Below are 22,475 nucleotides of genomic sequence, written 5' to 3' on the forward strand. Positions count from 1 at the left end.
TACATAAATATTTGTTTCATATACACTTTTGCTGAGCCCTTTATTAGGAACACCATAGTCATAGCCTACTCTACTACTGGGTATCAGCTTTCAGCTCCTTGTCAATCGGCTACTGAAGTGACATCCGCCTCAAGGTTCGACGTGTTTGGTTCTCTGTTCACCAGAGTTGTTGTTTTTCACAACATGTTTCACACTTTATTAGAAGGATTTAAACCCCTTGAGATGAACCATCTCGTTTTTGAGGGGGTCCGACTCCTTAGCACAAATATACAGAAAGAAAACGGGTGTAACATAAAACAAGCAATATACAAATACCCTCATTACATACACATAAGCTCTCCCTGGCCTAGCCACTCCCCAACCCCTTGGTCCCCCAAAGATAGCATAACATACATACAGTGAGAATACATACTGTAAGTGTACACATCCCCAGATAAGATAAATGTACATGCATGATGTATCATGAGCAAGTTATTTCAAAATCTCCAACATAATTAGAAGCAAGAGCAGGTTGTTTGAAGAGACGTGAGGAGAGATGCCTTGAAGGAATGAAAAGATGTGATAGATCTAAGTGAGCGAGGTAAATTGTTCCAGTCGGATGGAGCTTTCAGTTGAAATGCACAGTGTCCAATTTCTTTGTCAATTCTAGGAATGAAGAAAAATGGATGCTCTGGATGCCATGTATTTATTCTGTGTGAACTTCCTTAGACCTGTGTGTGAAAATACCAGGAGATCAGCAGTTTCAGAAATACTCAAACCAGCCTGTCTGGCACAAACAACCATGTTCCAAACCACAATCAACCAACCAAAGTCACTGAGATCACGTTCCCCCCATCCTGATGTTAACTGAAGCTGCTGACCTGTATCTGCATGATCTTATGCATTACTGCCACATCACGTCTGATTGGATAATTGCATGAATAAGCAGGTGTAGTACAAGTGTTCTTAATAAAGTTCTGGGTGAGTGTATTTGATACTGAACAGAAACATCTACTACTTATACCTACATTCAATAAAGAGTGAACAACAGATCTGTTTCCCTCCACAGGAAAGCTGTGACGGACGTGGGGCTCTCTGAAGATGTCACAAGCTTCACTTGTCACTTGTGAATTCGGGGTTGTGGTGAAGATGGTCCTCGCCCCAAGGTGGACCAGGCCTTTAAGACACTGAACCTATCATAAACTGATGTGATGTCCCAGTGTCCCTTCTTAGACTGAAGAAAAGGATTCACAACACCTGCCGTGTGCAGGGGCTCACCTGGCTGCCATGACAGCGTTGGACTCACTGACGAGGCAACAAAAAGCCCTGCCTTAGTTAGTTTGAGGATGTGAGGGGCCGCCTTTCTGACAGATGTGCGTTCATTTTGGTTTTGACTGACCCAAACGATCGTTTGTTGTATGGAAGCGGTGTACGAGCGGAAACTTGTGATATTGTGCTGCAAGTGATGTGCTGCTGCTGCATCTGTGGCACTTCAGGCCTCTATAGTTTGTGAAGTTTGTTCTCTCCCCAGCATTTTGACTCCATCACCACAGTCTTGTAGACACTTTTACTTGGGATTACATATAGTGCATTGTGCCTTTAATCTATATTGGGCCCAAGGTGATTTGGGTTTTTGAATAGCATCACCTTGTTGTAGGGTAGGGGTGAAACACTTTGGACTTTACAAAACCACTATATATATTGTATTTCCCATTGCCTTCAGCACGAGACAAGATCAAGACTGAAATTCAAATACAGCTCCAGCATTCACTGTGGTGCTTTCTGTCTGCAGTTCTCTTTTCTCCATATCAACACTGTGACTGTATTTACCTTCGGTTTGAAGACAATCTTGTAGCAGAAATAAATGGAGTTTGTTTTAGCTGTTGTCTCTACACGCTGATCCCAACATCTGTGTACAACCTCTTTCGCTTATTTATTAATTTATCACCTTTGAGTTCAGACCCTTGTACTAATCTTAACTTTTGACATCAATTAACATGATGACATGAGGGCATTTTTCATCACTGCGACTCTGCTGTCACCGTGGTAACATGTCAGACTTTTTCTACCATCTGAATTATTAACCAGCCTCCACCCTGACACACTCGCACACACCTGCACCCTCCATTTCTCATTGACAGTTCTCAAGACAGTTTGTGAGGATAAAACTCTATCCTGAGCTGGAAATAATACAACTCTAGAATAAAACATAGGAATAGTGGGCATAGGAATAACAAAAACAGTAAGTCACAGAATCAATGGCTGTCTTCGATACAAATAATTTCATGGGGATAAAACTGTCCTACACTGGCCAACATTGACCAAAATCTAATGTTGTTGTGTAGTCGAAGCTATCACAGTGTGACACTGAAATTCCTTCTTTTGAGTCTGTGTAATCTACAGCTGGTGCTGTAGCGCCCTCTTGTGACCAACTGAACAAGCTCAAGCTGGAACCAAGTTTCACGAGAAGCCCCTGACTGCAGACTGCAGATCGGGGAGTGGCTCAACGCGGGCGGAGTCAAACGCGTTTGACTCCGCCCACTCAAAGTATCACCATATACCAGGCTAGTGGTTATTTGCTCCGGTACTCCTTCTTCATTCCAACCACTAGGGGCGCTGTATTAAAAAACTCCCCAGCGGAAGTCGCTCTTGCCTTCTCCATGTTTGTTTTGAACCCTCACCTCTGCACCAGCACACAGCACACGCTGGACAATCTCAATACAAAAACGTGGATAGTAAAGAAATAAGTGATTCTATTTTAAAGTCCATGTTGGCATAACGTTATTGTTTCATGTTTTCCTCCGCGTGGAACAAATAACGCGAGTCGTCGACATAGCTGAAAGGTAAACGACAGTGGGATATGATATGACGTTTGTTTACTAACGCTAGCTACTTGATATAATAATGTGCTAGAAGGGATGAAACAACTGATCCGGATCTGTGTATTTTACATATTTAACACTAGGGAAGCACAACAAATGTGGACCAAAGCAGCTCAGCAGGCAAAATAGAACACAAGGCAAAAAAATGAGCTACTTGGAGTTTGAAAATAATATATTATTTAATGAGAAGTAATTGTATCTGCGTACTGCAAAGAGTTACAAACCAGAATACATCTTCAATTTGATACGGGCAAACACAAAAACGCAACGCGTTTCAATACAGCCTGACGAAGACCAACGGTACGCAGATACAATTACTTCTCATTAAATAATATATTCTTTTCAAACTCCAAGTAGCTCCTTTTTTGCCACATATTTAACACTAACATAACGTTAGGTGACAATAAATAAGGAGGATAAGCTGCATCTTCAGCTTGCTAACTGTAGTACAACCATTTTAAAATATTTCATTTCAATGTTTATTTGAATGGACATAGACATACGTAGTATTAACAAAATAGTCTGATATGACATCACTCACACACACACCCTAATTTGCACATAGAATAGACGATTTTCTATTGGCACAACTGCTATCAATTTAGACAACTGGATTGTGTATATTGCCCACTGACCTAGATATCGCTATATCACGATATCACAAATATCATATCACGATACGACCCCACTGACAGATGACATTGAATTACCCCCATCCCTAGTGCATCATTAACTGCCCACCTGAACAGATCCCTAAAGGGGATAATGAACAGACTGATCGTCTAAAAAGAAATGTGTGAACTCATCTGGGGGCGGCATTAGCTCAGAGTGTCGCTGGGGATCGGGAGGTCCCCGGTTCGATGCTGGTTCCTCCCTGTAGTGTGTCGAAGTGTCCTTGAGCAAGACTATTGAACCCCTAACTGCTCCCGACGAGCAGTTAGTGTCTTGCATGGCTGCAGATGCCGTCGGTGTGAATGGGTGAATGTGAGGTATTCATGTAAAAGCGCTTTGCGTAGTCGATAGACTCTATAAAATGCACTCTGTAAATACAGCCCCTTTACCATCTGTACTTGCACTGCTGCAGATGGGGAAAGCACCGAAGAAGAAGAATAAGAGCGTTGCTGACAAGGTCCGCAAGACCAAGACCTCCACCGAAATCAAGAACAATCCCTTCGAGGTGAAGATCAACAGGAAGAAATTTGAGGTTCTGGGACGGAAGACCAAGCATGATGTGGGTCTGCCGGGTGTGTCTCGGTCCAAAGCCATCAACAAGGTGAGAGGATAATAAATATCTCCAAATGTATGAGTCAGGGTTGGTAAGAGGGTGAGTAGAGACACAGGAAACAAGGATGTGGTTGTGTGTTGTTGTTTTTTACTTCAAAAGTGATATCTTGAGGTCTATGGGGATCAAATCTGAGTTACATTTGCAAAAAAGAATGGGTGTTTTGCTCATTTGAATTTGTTGCCTATTGAAATAAATAAAATGTTTGGGTTTATTCTACTAGGTAATTATTAACAGACCAGGTTGATTGGCCAGTGGTACTGCCTAGATCTGGTTAACGTTCAATGGCACAAATGTGTAACTCCCTACAAGCCCGTTGGTGTGTGTGTGTGTGTGTGTGTGTGTGTGTGTGTGTGTGTGTGTGTGTGTGTGTGTGTGTGTGTGTGTGTGTGTGTGTGTGTGTGTGTGTGTGTGCGTGCGTGCGTGCGTGTGCGCGTGTTTGCATGAGGAGTGGAAAAGAGCACATAAAACCCGTCTCGATGTTTGATCCACAGAGAAAAGAGACCCTTCTGAAGGAATACAAACAGAAAGACAAGTCCAACAAATTCATCGATCGACGTTTTGGAGAGTACGATACCAATATGGCACCAGAGGATAAAATCCTAAAGAGGTTTGCCATGGAGCGACAGGTCAGTCAAGTCATAAAATACATCTGTGTTTGCTGTGTGAAAATGGAGGAAACTGCCAAAGGCTTATATTACCCGAGAAAACACAATACATAGTCATAGACAATACAAATTGCATGCTTGATACCTGATGCAGCATTTGCGTGTATATCCCTCATTTGTGTGTGTATCCCTCGCGGTTCACGTTCTTAAAGGGATACACACACAAATGCTGCATCAGGTATCAATGGGTTAATGTAGCTGTAAAAGTACAATTACAAGTTGTAAAATAAAAATAAAAAGCTTGGCATTAAGACAGATTTAATATGAGATTTAATTATGGAGCTATTGCAAGGCTCAGGTTTCTCACTAGTTTGATTTAGTTGAGCATTAACATCACGTATCAGTTTATATAGTCAGCTAAGTACACACATCTGATTACTACTTACAGTTGCAGACGAGAGAGTCATATCAGTTTGGTTTTTGCTGGCTCATCTCGATGCTGCCAGTAACCATCCATAGTTAGCAGTCCAGAGCACACTGGCCAGAGCAAACCTGTAGAGGAATATTGTATGTACAGTACACTGTAATGTTCATGGAAATTTCCCTAGTGCATAATGTACTGCATAATGTAGTGCATAATGCTGAGTTCCAGCCACTGATGTGTAGGGATGGGGATCGAGAAACGATAATTTCTCAAAAACCGAAAATCAATCAAGTCCGAGCTTATCAATACTGCTATTGAGACTAGCGGGTCCTGTCCTATAACGTAACGTTATGTCTTGAGAGACGACAGTCATGTGATTTACCTCGATTCACTTGCGCACAAACATACATTGATTGTCTAATAACAACGTTTTTTGAATTCAATTCAAATGCCTGCCAACCGCCGTTAACTAAACAAAGAAGAATTGAATTGCCTCACCAGGCTAGGCAAATTTTGTTCTATTGAGATTTAAGAAATCAAACAGTCACATAATCACAGTTAAGCAATAAAAGCAGTGCCAATTCTGTTAAGAATGTATTGTTGTCTCATCTTTCCACCAAATAATAGAAAGGTATTGATAGTGGTATCAATAAAGACACAGATCGTTAAGCAGTCTCGAAAAAAGTCTTCGAAAACACAGTTAGTTCTTTCCTTACCAAAGCAAAGCACACCAATCACAAAATACATGAGTTGTCCCTGGAACATTGAAGACCAGGCCGTAACCTCCATTCGTTTTCCATCATCTTCCAGCGGACCCATGACAAGAAGGACATGTACAACCTGAATGAGGAGGAGGAGCTAACTCATTATGGCCAATCATTGGCTGAAATGGAGAAATTCAATGACACAGTGGACAGCGATAATGAAACTGAAGAGAAAGGCCTTTTGTCAGGTGAGAGCTGCCACAGTCCAGAGGCTAACTATTCAGTCCAGAGGCTAACTATTCAGTCCAGAGGCTAACTATTCAGTCCAGAGGCTAACTAACTGTTCGGTCCAGAGGCTAACTATTCAGTCCAGAGGCTAACTAACTATACAGTCCAGCAATTTATTGTCACCTACATTTATGTTGTACCTCGACTAGTCTGGTCCACTGTCCAATATTTGGACCATGAGTGTAAAATATGATTGGTTCCTTTACATTTCTGCATTGAATGTTTATGAGTAATAATGGATGTATCAATTATTTGTTGATGTATATCACTTCAGTCAACCACAGTCAACAAATGTTCAGTATATATGTATACATTAATTTAATGTTGCGTCATTGGCTGAGGTTTAGATTTTGACCTGCACTTTTGATACCCTGCTATTGATATCACTGTTGCTATGAATAAACCAGAGGACATTTCCATCCACCTGTGGACCGCTGATCAGTGCCTTTTCTCTGGCATCAGCGTCGTTCTCCTTTCCAGCGACTTCATGATTGTGTTACGTTCTGAGTAGCAGCCGATGCCGTCTGGGAGGCATCCTGCATTGTGGCATCAACAGATTTAAGCACTCTTTTAAGAGTGAATCAGCAGGTTGACTGGGCAGTTAGGGGGTAGAGCAGGGATACTCAACTTGCTTTGCCCGGGGGCCACTTTCGTAAAAGGGTAGAAGGCCAGGGGCCAGTTAATAAACAAAACAATATACGTTTTTCTGTAGCGGATTGTAGGTTTTTGGGGTGTCAGCCGGAGTTTAGTCTTGACAATGTTGTGCACACCGGATAGTTAGTCAAGTTAGTTAGGTTAAGTACATACATAAGTGCGAGCAGACGGCGGTATTTGACAATTTAGCAGCTAAATCATAAATTATTGAAAGATATTCCATATTCCAGACTGAAATGCTATAACAGAAGTGGAGTATTGGCCAGAATGACATGAACATTTGGACACTTATTCAGTGGGTATCTTGCATGTTGCGTTCAGGTGTACTGTAAAAAAAACACACACTTTTTTACTATTTTTTTCTTTTTGCAATTCCATCGCGGGCCACACAGGGGGCGCCGGGCTGCAAGTTGAGTATCACTGGGGTAGAGGGACTTCTGATGGCGGGTCACACTAATTTATGCTATGTATTAGGACATTGTGCACATCATGTATATACTGTATAAGCTGTTTATGAAGCATGTATGCGGTCTGATCGCCATGAATGTGTGTACGTGTGCAACTATGTGAAACTGTACTGCTTAGAGTGCAAGACAAGTTTCACCATATTTGCATTGTATCTTCATCAGGCAGTTGGGTTTTAATATCGATCGTTGCTTTGCTACGGTATTTGTGTGATTTATTATTCATGTATTGCATGTCTATGTTTCTTTCATTATCTTACATGCCCCCCCCCCCCCCCCTTCCAAGTCATTAGGTAGATGACAGAGCTGGTATGTAACAGTGTTTCTCTCCATCTCGCTCCTAGCTGAGCTGACTGCCTCCCACTTCGGAGGGGGAGGGGGCCTCCTGAGGAAGAAGATGCCAGGAGAGCAGCAGGAGGGTGGAAGCCAGAGGGCCAAGTCCAGGCAGGAGCTCATTGAAGAGCTGATCCAGAAGTCCAAACAGGAGAAGGTGAGCCGCTCACACGCTCCACACAGTCCAGCATTGGGTGCACGCTATCGTGTTGTTAATGTTGGATCTGTATTAACGAAGACGGTCTACCTTGTAGACTCTCGTCTGAGGAGTTAGACCGCGATGAAACGCGCCGTTTGCCGTTCAGATGATTCATCATCTCATGTCTGTCTTCCTCAGCGTGAGCGGCAGGTGCAGCGGGAGGAGTCGCAGGAGCTGACGGAGAAGCTGGACCACGACTGGAAGAGCATCCAGACCCTCATGGCGCATAAGACGCCCAAAGCAGACCGCACTGACAAGCAGGAGGAGAAACCCAAGGTACAACCAGTAGGGGTGCACCAATATGTCAGCCAGATATTCTAAGTATCATCGGTGATCCGACAATCACCATTTCATCTGCCCAATCAACAAAAAAGTTTATATATATATATATATATATATATGTGTGTTTATATGTGTATATTCTTGCAAATTGAAAGATCTTGAGAGATTAAGAGTGATACAATATACCAGTGCACTAATATTGCATGTAAATTATGGCAAGTTCATTTATGGAATATGCAACCAAAACGGCTACCAAAGTGACATCCGCCTTAAGGGTTGACGTGTTGCATTCTGGGATGCTTTTCTGCTCACCACAGCTGTTGTTTTTCGCACCATTATTTGTGAACTCGAGAGACCGTTGTGTGTGAAAATTCCAGGAAATCAGCACTTTCAGAAATACTTAAACCAGCCCATTCTGATGTTTCATGTGAACGTTAACTGAAGCTGCTGCCCTGTATCTGCATGATTTTATGCATTGCACTGCTACCACATGATTGGCTGATTGGATAATTGCATGAATAAGCAGGTGTACACGTGTTCTTAATAAAGTGCTCAGTGAATGTACATCTCTGGTATTAAAGCTCGCTACATAATCGTTAAAGCATTGCTGTCACGAAACATCATTTTGGTTGTTTATAGCATGATAACATCTGATTTAATGTGATGAAAAGGTTAAATAATAATCAATTTGACTTTGGAAAAGGTGTAGGAACCCTGTTTATTGACCTGACATTCTGTTACACATAGAATAGCCTTCACCACAGTCTCAGACCAGTGGGTTTATTGATATCATTCCTCCCGTGTTTTTTCTCGCCCTTCCCTCTGTGCTTCCCAGCTGGAGGAGTATGACATGATGGTGAGGGAGCTGGGCTTTGAGATGAAGGCTCAGCCCTCGGAGAGGATGAAGACCCCGGAGGAAGTGGCCAGGGAGGCGAGGGAGCGGTTGCAGAAACTGGAGGTCTGGAAACGCAACATTGTACCTCTCCTGTTGTTTTGTTAACTTGTTTTCATGCTCCTTATTATAGTAGGTATCTTCTGCTTTGTGATTTGGTTTCCATGTGGTTATTATCTCCAGGCCGACCGTCTGAGGAGGATGACGGGAGATGCGGGAGAGGAGAAAGCACAGAGTCAGATCCACATGTCTGCTGACGACCTCAACGATGGCTTCATCCTGGATAAGGACGACAAAAAGATCCTGGCCTATCAGGTAAGACGCAACATTCAGTGATGTATTTGCGTAGTTTATCTATTGATCTACAATAGGTCTGGGTTAAAAAACACACGATACAAATTGATATTCATTTGAAGGGACTACTATCGATTCATAAATCCCAATATTGATCTTTTAATATAATGCTTTTTCCCGTGAATGCTTGAAGCTTTAACCCCGTTAGACTTGTGTGGTTCAGTTCTTAGTGCAATGAGGTCTTGTAAACATTCATATTTTTAATAAGGCACCAGATTAGAGGGCTGCTTGTACAATTTACAGCATTAGTTCTTTGTGAAATTCATATCCAAGCTAAATTGGTCAAATCGAATCGAGACCTTGTGTAACAGAATCGTATCGAATCGGGAAATCAGTGGCAATACCAACCATAATCTACAAAATATCAGAATAATGATCTGGGGCCGGTTGCACCAACTGGTCTTAACTATGCCTGGTCGTAACTCCTACGTCGGTCTTAGTTAAGACCAGTCTTTAGAGTGGATTTACGCCTGTTGCACCAACCCACTACTGTATGTGCGTCACTACATCCTCCCTCCTCCCACCCCCCTCCTCCTGTGGAAGCCCCGGGGGAAAATGGCGGCGGCGATTAGTGTCAGGGAGTCTGAATGAAATTGAATGTAACGTTCCCAATTCTATGTATTACATTCTAAAAAAGTAACGGCAACATTTGGGAAGGCTAAGCCACACAACTAGTTAGTTATAATCTAACGTCGTGCTTTCAAAGACGGCGAACTGGCGGTGTTACGATGATGACGGTCAAAAAGGTCTCCGCGGAGATCTCTGCTACGCCTCCTCCTGACGAGGCGTAGGAGTTACGCCTGGTCTTAGTGAAAATAAGGCTTAAGTCGTCTTGGTGCAACCGGCGTAGCTGTTAGGTCGTAAAGTTATGACCAACTTAGCTTAAGACCAGTGTAAGACCAGTTGGTGCAACCGGCCCCTGTTAAAGAACCAATGTTTTGTCTGTTGTCACTTTTTTATCCATTTATATGTTGATGCAGAATTAATTTCTTTTTCTTTTTCTTTTTTTATCTCTAGGATGGAAAATGGAACATTGATGAGGGGTCAGAGAACAAGGATGAAGATGAGGATGATGAGGAGGGGGAGAGTGGTCAGGAGGAGGAATCGGAGGGAGAGGACGACGGTGAAGATGCAGATGAAGAGGAGGAAGAGGAAGAGGAGGAGGGCAGCAGTGAGGAAGAGGACGGTCACTCGGACCTGGACTCTGAGCGAGAGAGCGAGGACGAGGGGAAAGGACAGGAGGAGAAAGAGAGCGGTGCCAAGCCACGGAAGAGTCTGACCACAGAGGAGAGGAAGGCCCAGCAGGAGGCGGCGAAGGCAGAGCTGCCCTACACATTCACCGGTAACTGCTGTCACACACACACAGATGGTCAAAGAACCCATTAGACCAGGGGTTTTCAAAGTCTGAGACTGTGGGCCTCCCCCCAGACAAAGCTTGGAAAAAGGTGCGCATCTCTCAATTCCTGGATGCCTATGGGATTATTGATGCAACACTCAACAATTGTGCCAATAGCCTGATATTGCTGTTTGACATACTTCAGACACCATATACATTTAAAAAAAAAAGGTCTGTCTGAAGGTATTTATTTGTTTCTGACTCTGGAAAAGTGGGATAAAACAGTAAAATCCACAAAACTACGGTATCTCTTTAATCAAATCACACACATTTAGGCTATTATATAGTAGGCTATGTGATCTCCTTTTGATAACTAATGTAGTAATATGTTTTCAATTCCATTCACTGAGCTTCCCCAGAAACTGCTCAAAGCCCCCCTGGGGAGGCCCGCCTCTCACTTTGAAAACCCCTGCATTATCGTGCATTCCTTTATAACTGGGGACTGGTAATCTTACCACTTCAAAGGTCATGAGCTGGGCGGTGACGTCATCAGAGCTGGTATTTCCCATTCCAAACTTGTAGGAGCCTCAGCAGCCCCAACCTCAAAAAATCCAAGATGGCTGCGCGGTGCAACAACAGTAGTAGTAATCTTAGTAATGTTGTTTAGCACTTCTGTTTTGTTTGTGTCTCATTATAATCAGCTGTACACACAGCACTGCCTAACTTCTATCTGTGTAGACATGAGGCTGCAGTGTTTGTATGCGCAAAATGCCGCGAAATGCCATGTTGTCAATTGTTATTGCTAACAATGGCTAGCCTGGCTAGCGACTGGATCTGACCAATGAACAGTGAACTTCCCAGCTCAACGTTTCTGCAAATGGAACGCTAACAAAACGGATGTGATGTCATTTAGCCTCCACATCCCAGTTATTTTGCGATAAAGGAACGCACGATTAGACTGACCGACGTTGATCAGTGGCTGTGGGCATTGTGTTGTTGAGTTTTGGCGTGACCTGATACCTTGAACATTTTTGTTTCCAATCCAGCCAGTCCTCCGGCTTGGCAAAGTTAAAGTGCTGCAGGGCAGAGAACTTGAGATGGGTTTGATCCTGTGGCGTTCCTGTCAGCTAGCGATCTGTCGCTAATGACTAGCAGCTAGCGATCTACACACTCTACTAATTAGCAGCGCTTACAGGGCGCCAACTGTCGCAAACCACGTGCCACGGCCTTCAGTCACTCACATTCACGTTTGTAGGTCTGCCCTGCTGTTGCGGTCCAGCCAAAAATAAACGTAATAGCAGTCAGCCAAACCAACAGCTATAAATTGCTGTAGCAGGCCAGCGCAGGAACTCAAGCACACCAAGACAGTTGCGCGCTAATTTGTTGCTGTGAATTTAATTTAAATTGAATTTTGTTCAAATGTTTGGAGGCTTATCATCTCCTGCCATAATGTTTAGGTTCATTGCTTAACAACTGGTGGGTCTTTAAAACCCTAGGACCATAGGACTGACTTCTGAACCATGTTTATCTTCACAAGCGTCACAAATAGAGACTTTTCAGTTGTGGGCACAGATGAGTGTGTATTTTATTTATATTATTTATATATTTTATTTTTAGAGAAGGTATTTATCCTCAGCATCAGAATGCACTGATCCATCTGCTTTACATGCTGTGTCCGCTCCTCTCCCAGCCCCAGAGCGCTACAGTGACCTGAAGGATCTTCTCCACGGCCACTCCCCCGACAACCAGTGCCTCATACTGGCCAGGACTCAGAAGTGCAACCACCCCAGCTTGGCTGTGGGCAACAAGCTCAAACTGCAGGTATGTGCAGCGCACATGTGAAATATGTAGAATCAGTGCTGCAATTCTCCATATCCCTTAGACAGCTGTGGCCAGTTTATCATAATCCAAGTGTCCCATGGATGTGAGTTTAGTCTAGTTTAGTTTAGCCCCCGTTCACACTATACGCCGAAGCAACGCTCAACCTAAGCTCAACCTACGCTGAACCCACACGCTTCATTTAGGCATCCTTGTTAACAGGCGAGGCCGTTCACACCACCCGCGCGCGTGTCACGCTGAAGCCACGCTCGCGCCTTACTCAAGCGATCGTTTAGGATTCACACCTATTTTCCAAGCGTGACGCGTGAAGCTTGAAGCTGCCAGGCATGAAGTCAATGGGAGTTGTGGGCGGGTTCAAGGCGCGCCGAGGATGTGCTGAGAGGAAAAGAGAAGGCTTCTTGTGTGAACGGTTAGGCGTCAGTTCAGCCTGTGCCTGCTTCAAGCTTCAGTCCTACTTCGTTCGGCGTCCTGTGTGAACAAGGGCTTAGTTTAACACGTACAATATATACATACAACATAATACAGACATAGCAAGATGAAACAACACACTGCACAACAGTAAAGTTATTCAAATAGAGAGGGGTGTTGTGTTCTCTGCTGTATGAGATGCTAATTTTTTCATTATGTTTATATTTTACGTTTGGTCAGAAACTCTTTGGCTTCCTTTTGGAGTACGTAGGAGAACTGGCCACCAGGAGTCCGCCTGAACTCGCCACCGTCGATAAGCTCATACCGTGAGTGCGAAAATTTGCTCGCTTTCACCGTCATTTTGCCTCCTTTCAAGTATCTAATCGTCAAAAGCCATGTCTTTGTTTGTGTCCCTCCCTCCTTTGCTAGAGAGCTGTACGGTCTGTGTCAGGTGTTTCCGGAAGCCGCCTGCAAAGCCATGCAGAGCGCCCTCGGAGACGCGGCTCATAGCATGGAAGAGGTGCTGGAGGTCAAAGGTCGCACTGCTTTCCCATCATTAGACATGGTATGGTATGCCTCTTATAGATACCTGAATCGTTCAGTTGATGATATGAATTTGTGATATTGACATAAGTTAAATATCGCTATAAGTAACAGATATTTGAGAAGGTTTAAAAGTCTTTTGGCTCAGTGGTAATGGGTGTTTTCACAGGCGTGCATTCATCATAGCCTCAGCCTTATAGGTTCTTTACTTTAGGATTGGATTTAGTCGGCTGCCTAATAGTTATTCTTGGCATCGAATGAGAATATCCGTTGGCAAAATTCTTGTTTCTCTGTTTGACAAATAGTTTTGTGTGTTTTGAAGCTGATCTACCTGAAGGTGGCAGCCTTGCTGTTCCCCACCTCCGACTTCAGACACCCGGTCACCACTCCAGCTCTGATCTTCATCAGCCAGGCTCTCACCAAGGTACACACAGCCGTGTGTGTGTGTGTGTGTGTGTGTGTGTGTGTGTGTGTGTGTGTGTGTGTGTGTGTGTGTGTGTGTGTGTGTGTGTGTGTGTGTGTGTGTGTGTGTGTGTGTGTGTGTGTGTGTGTGTGTGTGTGTGTGTGTGTGTGTGTGTGTGTCTGTCTGTCTGGCTCTGTCTGTCTGTCTGTGTGTGTTCATGTGTCATGGACTACTTTTGCCCTGTGGCCTAAAATAAGTAATACGCTTGCATCATTTCCCATTCTGTTTGAACACAGTTGTTCTCCACTCACCAGTCAACTTTCTGTTTGTTTGTTTGTTTGTTTGTTATTTCTGGATGAGGAGATGCTGGCCATATGTAAACATCAAAAGTTTTTATTCCTCCACCGGCGACAGCCGTGGCCGGAGGCATTGTGTTTTTGTCCATACGTCAACATGTTTTTGTCACAACTCCAGTTTACTTCTTGCTGAGTATGTAGCTGGTGCTGATATTGTGTCATATTTGTAGCTTATAAGTCAAGTCAAGTCAAGTTTATTTGTATAGCACATTTCATACACAGAGGCAATTCAAAGTGCTTCACATAAAATGGTTGACAGGAAAATAAAAGAAGAGAGTAAAATGGACATTTAAAAGCATCACAACAAAACTTAAAAAAAAGAGTATAAAAAGTGCATTATGCATAATGTGCATGCATAATGCATAATGTATTGTACTCTTATTGAATTGCGGCGCTTGTAACTGACATAATCTATTGTATGTGAGTTCCCAATTATTTGCAATTGCAGTACTAATACTGTATTGTGTGTGTGTGTGTGTGTGTGTGTGTGTGTGTGTGTGTGTGTGTGTGTGTGTGTGTGTGTGTGTGTGTGTGTGTGTGTGTGTGTTCCTTGCGGCCCCAGTGCCCGGTGACATCACTGCAGGACGTGACGTCAGGCTTGTTGCTGTGCTGCCTGGCTCTGGAGTACGTCTCTCTGTCAAAGCGCTTCCTGCCTGAGCTGATCAACTTCCTGTCTGGGACGCTGCACCTGGCTGTGCGGGACAAGACCTCCATAGGTAGCTGCGCACGCACGCACGCACACACACACACACACACACACACACACACACCCACCTCACACCAAAACAGGAGACAAGCAAGGTTACAAACACAAAAAAGTGCTTCTCCTACATTCTGCTACTGGTTAAATAAATACTTGCAGTGCACAATTTACAACTTAACCATTACGCAGAGGTTAAAGGTTACCTGATCAGTTCTACGCCCTCTCATTCATTCCCATAACATCAGAATATCAGTTGATTTAACAAGCCACACAGTCACAGTATTTGATTATTGTTATGATCTATTCCTCAAGGCGAAGAAATGAGCTGCTTAGAGTTTAAAGATGAATAAATGTAATAAGAAGTAAATGTACCTGCGTACTTCACAGAGTTAACATACAGAGTACATCTTCACAAATAAATGATACGGCGACAAAAAAACACAACGTGTTTCAACCGTTGGTTTTCATCAGGCTGTATGAAAACCAACGGTTGAAACGCGTTGTGTTTTTTGTACTCTGTACAATTCTGCTCCTGACAGCAGTCTTACTGTATGCTCTCATATTATGAAGTGAGCGTGATTGACAAACAGTGTCGTTGTTTTGCAGGTTACTCTGTGGTGCCGCCCTTCAGGCCAGCAGGGAAGTGCAGTGAGCTGCTGGTGTTGTCTGACCCAGAGTCCTGCACGAGCTGGAGCAAGAAGGCCCTGCCGCTGTCTGCTGCGCAGCACCTGGAGCTCAAAACGGAGCTCGACAGAGACCATCACAGGTAGGACTGGAGGGAGGTACACCTGCAGGGAAACAGAGACTGGGTTGCGGTGGGGGGGGATGTTCCACTAAGTTAGAGATGACGTACAATGAGCTGGTTATTACTGCAAAATAAGTCCTGATAGGGTTAATTAAGAGTCAATGCAAACCAGAGACTAATTTTACCTGTTTATTAGACAAAAATCATTTTACAAGCTCATGTAATTTACAAGCTTCTGCCAAAAGGTTAATTTGATTAGAGAACAGTTGATCTGACAATACTTGACTGCGGAGTAGGGATGTCACAATATATCGTCCCGCAATATATCGCGATATCAAAACGTGACAATATGTATCGTTGAGATGAAATCTCATATCGCGAGAAAAAGAAGCTGAACATGGTGGCACTGATCTGCATCTGATTGCATGCTCACTCTCCTTTTCATTGCTTTGTTTGTACAGATGAGGGATGTTACAGAATCAGAATCAGAATCAGAAAGACTTTAATGATCCCCGGGGGGAAATTGGGAACAGACATGGAGGATAAAAATGGTGAAATTACTCAAATTAGCATGGAGGATGCCCCCTCCACTTACAAATCGATCACAAAAAAAATTGTTAAAATATCGTATCGTATCGTGAACTGAGTGTATCGTGACACCCATACTGCGGAGTGATTATGTGAAAACTGGTGTCACACTCCGAAACAACAGGTTTCAGAATGCATGCACTGGCCAATCAGAATCGAGCGCTCACCAAAGCCATGTAGGAACAGAAGTGAACACTTGCCTGGAGACGGGCAATTATAGGTGCAGTTGGAAAGAGGGAGGGAGATGAAGCGTAGGGAAGCCTCGGGTCTGTGTGTGAACGGCTCGTCGAGCTGAGTAAGACCTGGATAAGATCAGCTGAGTAAGACCTGGATGAGATCACACAAACACAAACAGCCAGGCAGGAACAGATCGGAGAGAGGTGGAGTAAGCTCTGCTGCCGACGAGGTGAGAGTGAAAAAGAGAAATTGTCATATAAATAGAGACAAATTAATACACGCATTACAGGCGTAGCCGACAGCCATCCAAATGTCTACGCCAGCTGCAGTCTCGTGTCCTCGCTTGAGAGGAATTTCTGGAGCATTCCATTTTTTGTTCAGTTGCCAGAAGATCAAGTAAATGACATAATGTAATGTTCTGGTAACCAGTAGTTACAGATGCAGAGCCATACACAATTCTTGGTTGGGCCAATGTGCCTCCTTTAGAGCATTTGATCAAAGCTGCCATGTCCTGCAGCACCTGGGGGGGCTGTGCTGAGCTACTGAGTGTTGAGTGTCTTACTGAACACACTGAAATAAAAAGTATTCTTATTGTGTCACTGAACACACGCAAAAAAATCGATATGGCGATATAATCACAATATTTTTCCTTGAATATCGATACAGTATTGCGGAAAAAAGATTGCAATATATTGCCGTATCGATTTTATTGCACAGCCCTATTAGCACTGTATAGAAAACTAAGCTAAGCCCCCACATTGTGTTTACCTGTGCAAACTGTAAGGCTTAGTGTAGTTAGATCCACTATTGTGATTGTGACGAGTGGCCAGCATGCTTTCACACAGCAGCTGGTGTGTGGGCACAAGCTTTAGCAGAGAAGAGCGACACTACTCCCTGCAAACAGGCTTCAGCCAACAGGCATGCACGAGTAGCAGGAGTGTGTGGTTGTGCTAAGTTTGTGTGCGAATAACGTTTCTCTTAGCGCTCTCCGCTCTGTAGAATTGATATCCATAACATCCCCTACAACGGTCTGACTCTCAATTTGTTAAGACTAAATCAAAACGAATTTAGTCTTTCATGAATCTCATCTTCTACCATGTTCGTGGTCAGACAGAAACCCAAAACAAAATCAACTTAATTTAGAGTTGGAGCGGAGGCAACCATCCTCGGCTTCGCCTCGGACGGTCCACGCCTCAACGTCGTCCAATCATTTCTGATAATGGACACCTCGTCGTGCATTAACCCTTACTTATACCTTTGTTTACAGACAGAAAGTTAAAGTCATGGGATAATAACAGTAACAGACAATAACAGACAGTATGTAACAAATGAATGTGTTCAAATATCACTACTGCCTAATAATGCTTTGTTTTAAATCTTTGATTTTTGAGACAAAATTGAATGCATTGCATACATGCACAAAGATGATTTCCCGACCACCAGTAAAATATTAAAAAAAATGTTTGCAATTCTAATGTTTATATATCTCTGCCCACACAGGTTGACGTGTCTGTCCGCCTGTCTGGACCTGCTGAAGCGCTGCTGCCTGCTCTACAAAGACCTCACATCCTTCGCACACATTTTCCAGCCAATCAGCACGCTGCTTTCAAAACATCTCCCTGCCCAAATGTACCCGGAGCTTTTACAGGTTGGTGCCAAAGTATCAGGAGAGAGCGTTAGGAGCAGCGACCTGCTACTGAACTTGCACAGCGCAGGGAGGGAGTTTTATGGAGGGGTCAGCAGGGCCACAGGCCATGTTCAGACTAGGAGGCCAAATCTGACTTGTGAACTTTAGTGACCTATTAATGAGTCTATCCAGATTGGTGTTATGAGTCTGGACGCTCCTTGTCTGATTTATGTCACTTGTCCCAAACCACATATGGAGGTCTGGACACACAGGTCCGACTTGAACACTTGCTCAAATCAGATTTGTGGCAGTGTGGACACACTCCCAAATCAGATTTGGGAAACCAATCAAGATAATGATGATTAATGACTTTAGCAGCAAATCGGATTTGCCTGTAGTGTGAACATGGCCTTAGGGGTTACAACCCCCCCCCCCCCCCCTCTCTCTCTCTCTCTCTCTCTCCGATGTTGTGTATCTCCCTAATTCTATTCTTGCGTTTGTATCCCAGGAGCTTCACAGTGAGATCCTGGCGGCCATCAGCAGTGCCCCTGTGACCCACGGTGCCTTGGTGTTTGAGAAGAAGAAGCCTATTCCGCTGAAGCTCCTCACACCTAAGATTGTTGAAGTGTAAGTGACAATGTCAAATTACAGTGAATAAATAAAAACACAGCTTCTCAACCAAATTGAAATGAACGTCCCGGGCCGTTAGCCACTGAGGCAAATCTCTATTTGACATCATCTCTTTTGCATCTCCTATATTTCTTTCTCAGGTTGGACTATGGAAAGAAGCGCGGGAGCACCAAAGAGGAGAGAGAGAAGGAGCGACTGAAGCACAAGTACAAGAAGGAGTTCAAGGGCGCGCTGAGAGAGATCAGGAAGGACACGCGCTTCCTGGCCAGAGAGAAGCTCAGTGAGGTCATGACCAGGTGTGTATGCCACCCAGTGTCATTATATTTGAAGGGGAACCTAAATGCGTCTGGCTGTAAAAAGCTGTAACATGTTCTGCTTGTCGTCTTTGTGTTTCAGGGATGCAGAGAGGAAGAAGAAGGTGAGGGAGCTGTTTGGCAGCTTGGCCACTCAAGAGGGAGAGTGGAAGGCCCTGAAGAGGAGGAAGAAGAAGTAGTGAAACACCTCTCCATTTGCCTTTCTTCATCATTTGCCCTCTGCTCTGTGGGACGTCTCCCATTCGGCTAGAGCTGAGACAGGCAAGGTTGAACCTTTGTCCCCAAATGCAACTTGCGGAACTAGGAACTGTGTTGTACTTTGCAGATTATTTTCATCATGATACAGGATAAATACAATTGCTTCACCCATTTTGTACTCTTCAATTGCAAATGTCTATACTAGTGTAGCTGTCTGAAATGTACACAAGTCATCATGTTACTGTTGAGGGCATGTTGTGAGCTTTGGAAAGTGCCATGCATTCCTATTTGTCAGTTGAATGGCATTTTTTCAAACACTTTGATTTGACAGTCCATTGAATTGTCTGTCAACTTGAGAGTAAATATATAGTTTGCATTCTCCCCCCGGTGCCATGGCACGAGTCCGATACCTCACGAGTCCGACACCTCACGAGTCCGAAAAAAGAGGCTAACTTCCCCCAGACCCTAACCCAAAACCTAACCTCTCCCACCCCCACGCCTAAACCTAACCTCCCCCAGACCCTAACCCAAAACCTAACCTCTCCCACCCCCACGCCTAAACCTAACCTCCCCCAGACCCTAACCCAAAACCATGAGGTGTCGGACTCGTGAGGTATCGGACTAGGGGGCAGTCCCCCTCCCCCCACCCCCCTCCTCCTCCCAGAAATCATGAGCTAAACATGCTAAAATATTTGTGTTTGGGATAATAAAACTATCTTCTGTGTTTTTATTGTTTGTTTTGTTGTCTGTCAGTAATACATTTGTGCTTCCATTCAGTCAAGCTCAGTAAAGCAAGGTCCGCGGTTTTGTTTCAATTAATGAAGATTTTTGATTTCTCCCATCACAGTAAAATCTTACCGCTTGGTAGTGAGCATTTCATAGATTTACAAAGTAACAATAAAAGAGGAATCCGTGATGCAAGCCCCATGCCTTGAATGTTGAAGGAACAAACCCAGGAAGCGTAGTGTATGCACATCAAGCTTTATTCAGTAGGAATTATTAAACATGTCACGTCTATTACATAAAACATTTGGGTTGGTGAAATCAAATGGTAAGAGAAGTGGAGCCAGTGTGGGGGAAATATATACATATATACATATACATATATATACCGATATATAGATATATATATATATATATATGGTATGCCACCTCTCCTGTTTCTAAATATATCTGAACCGTTTGATTTGAACAAGTAAAACCATTTTTACAGGCATTTTACAAAATGTACGGGAAAATAAATGGCGGATGAAAATCTCTGGTACAGTGCTGAAGCAGGAAGTGACGTTTCACGAACGGGAACGGAAGAAGGACCGGGACGGACGGACTCATTTGGTGTCGGACGAGAGGCGGCCACGCCAGCCAGTGTGTGACGCGGAGGTCTACATTACCGATGTTTTCCTTTCATTAGTATAGTTTACAGCTGTAATTGTATTTGTGGATGATATTATCAGCAATATATAGCCTACACACTGGAGACGAGGCTCCGTTTTAGCACTGAGAGGAGGAAGAAGAAGCTCCCCTCCCTTTATGGACTCAAATGGTTTAGTTAGCTGTGATGCTATCAGAGCTAACGTTTGCTTTGAAGAACAAGGTTGGTCAGCAAAACGTTCGGGAGTAAAAGTTCCTGTGTGTCACTGTATGCAAATATCTAATGCCCAAAACCCGACAGCGTTGGTGAACTAGCGACTAACTGCGGCCGTTGAAGATAAGAGATATTTGGGCTGTTTGAAATAATATAGCAGAGTACGAGGAGGACGCTTCTGAGTCCAGACCTTCAGAGATCTTACCACTCCACTGAGTTGACTGCTTCTTCTGAAGGAGGAAATGGAGTGTAACGAGTTAACCATTCAGTCTAATATCAGGCGAGAATCTTCTTGTTGCAAAAAGAATGAACAACAGCGAAAGCTGCTGGACATTGTTTTAAATCCTGTAGTGCCAGGCCCATTACACAGAGCAGTCGTACCTCCAGACCTCCAGCAGCTGTTGGTCATTAAAGAAGAAATCCCCCCTGAGCTGCAGGAGTGGAGCCCCAGTCTGGACCAGGAGGCCACAGAGCCCCCAGACATTAAAGAGGAACAGGAGGAACTCTGGATCAGACAGGAGGACCCAGAGCCTCCACACATTAAAGAGGAACAGGAGGATCTCTGGATCAGACAGGAGGACCCAGACCACCCACACATTAAAGAGGAACAGGAGGAACTTTGGATCAGACAGGAGGACCCAGACCACCCACACATTAAAGAGGAACAGGAGGAACTCTGGATCAGACAGGAGGACCCAGAACCTCCACACATTAAAGAGGAACAGGAGGAACTCTGGATCAGACAGGAGGACCCAGAACCTCCACACATTAAAGAGGAACAGGAGGAACTCTGGATCAGTCAAGAGGGAGAGCAGCTTCAAGGGCTGGATGAGGCTGATATCACCAAGTTCCAATTCACTGCTGTTCCTGTGAAGAGTGAAGATGATGAAGTGAAACCCCAGCTTGATCAAAGCCAAACTGAAGCCAGCAGCTCAACTGAACAGGTGAAAACAGAAGCTGATGGAGAGGACTGTAGAGCATCAGAACCAGTCAGTGCTGGCAAAACTGAAGACACTGATGATTGGATGGAAACTAGTGAACCTCAGTCTCCCTTAGACTCACAGAAAAACAATGAAGTTCTTGGGAATAAACCCTTTAGCTGTTCAGTTTGTAGTAAAAGATTTGTTCATAACGGAGACTTGAACAGACAGAAGAGTGTCCACACAGGAGATAAGCAATTTAAATGCTCATTCTGTGGTAAAAGTTATAGTTATGAAGTTTACCTGAAGAAACACATAATAGTCCACACACGAGATAAACAATTTAGTTGCTCAGTTTGCGGTAAAATATTTGCTCGTAGTGGAAAGTTGACCATACACATGAAAATCCACACACAAGATAAACAATTTAAATGCTCAGTCTGTGGTAAAGGCTTTGGTCTTAAACGAACCCTGAAGGAACACATGATAATCCACACAGGAGAGAAACAATTTATTTGCTCAGTCTGTGGTAAAGGTTGTTATCGTAAAGGAGACTTAAAGCAACACATGATAATCCACACAGGAGAGAAACAATTTATTTGCTCAGTCTGTGGTAAAGGTTATTATCGTAAAGCAGACTTGAAGAAACACATGATAGTCCACACAGGTGAGAAACAATTTAATTGCTCAGTCTGTGATAAAGTTTTTGGTCAAAAAGGAAGCTTGAAGTTACACATGATAGTCCACACAGGTGAGAA

The 22,475-nt window shown here is 43.8% G+C and overlaps 1 protein-coding gene across 1 annotated transcript; it reads left to right on the forward strand.

The window, feature by feature from the left end:
* Positions 1–2,679: 2,679 nt before the first annotated feature.
* nop14 (NOP14 nucleolar protein homolog (yeast)) lies at positions 2,680–19,881 on the forward strand. Its single transcript, XM_083657541.1, has 19 exons — positions 2,680–2,822; positions 3,946–4,134; positions 4,638–4,772; positions 5,986–6,127; positions 7,630–7,775; positions 7,956–8,093; positions 8,935–9,057; positions 9,175–9,306; positions 10,363–10,687; positions 12,372–12,502; positions 13,169–13,254; positions 13,358–13,493; positions 13,794–13,895; positions 14,793–14,946; positions 15,540–15,699; positions 17,944–18,091; positions 18,579–18,697; positions 18,841–18,996; positions 19,097–19,881. The coding sequence occupies exons 2-19, from the start codon at positions 3,946–3,948 to the stop codon at positions 19,191–19,193; spliced, it is 2,619 nt and encodes an 872-aa protein (XP_083513667.1). The 5' UTR covers positions 2,680–2,822; the 3' UTR covers positions 19,194–19,881.
* Positions 19,882–22,475: the final 2,594 nt, after the last annotated feature.

The sequence above is a fragment of the Poromitra crassiceps genome (genome assembly GCF_964638095.1).
Source record: "Poromitra crassiceps genome assembly, chromosome: 21".
NCBI lineage: Eukaryota > Metazoa > Chordata > Actinopteri > Beryciformes > Melamphaidae > Poromitra > Poromitra crassiceps.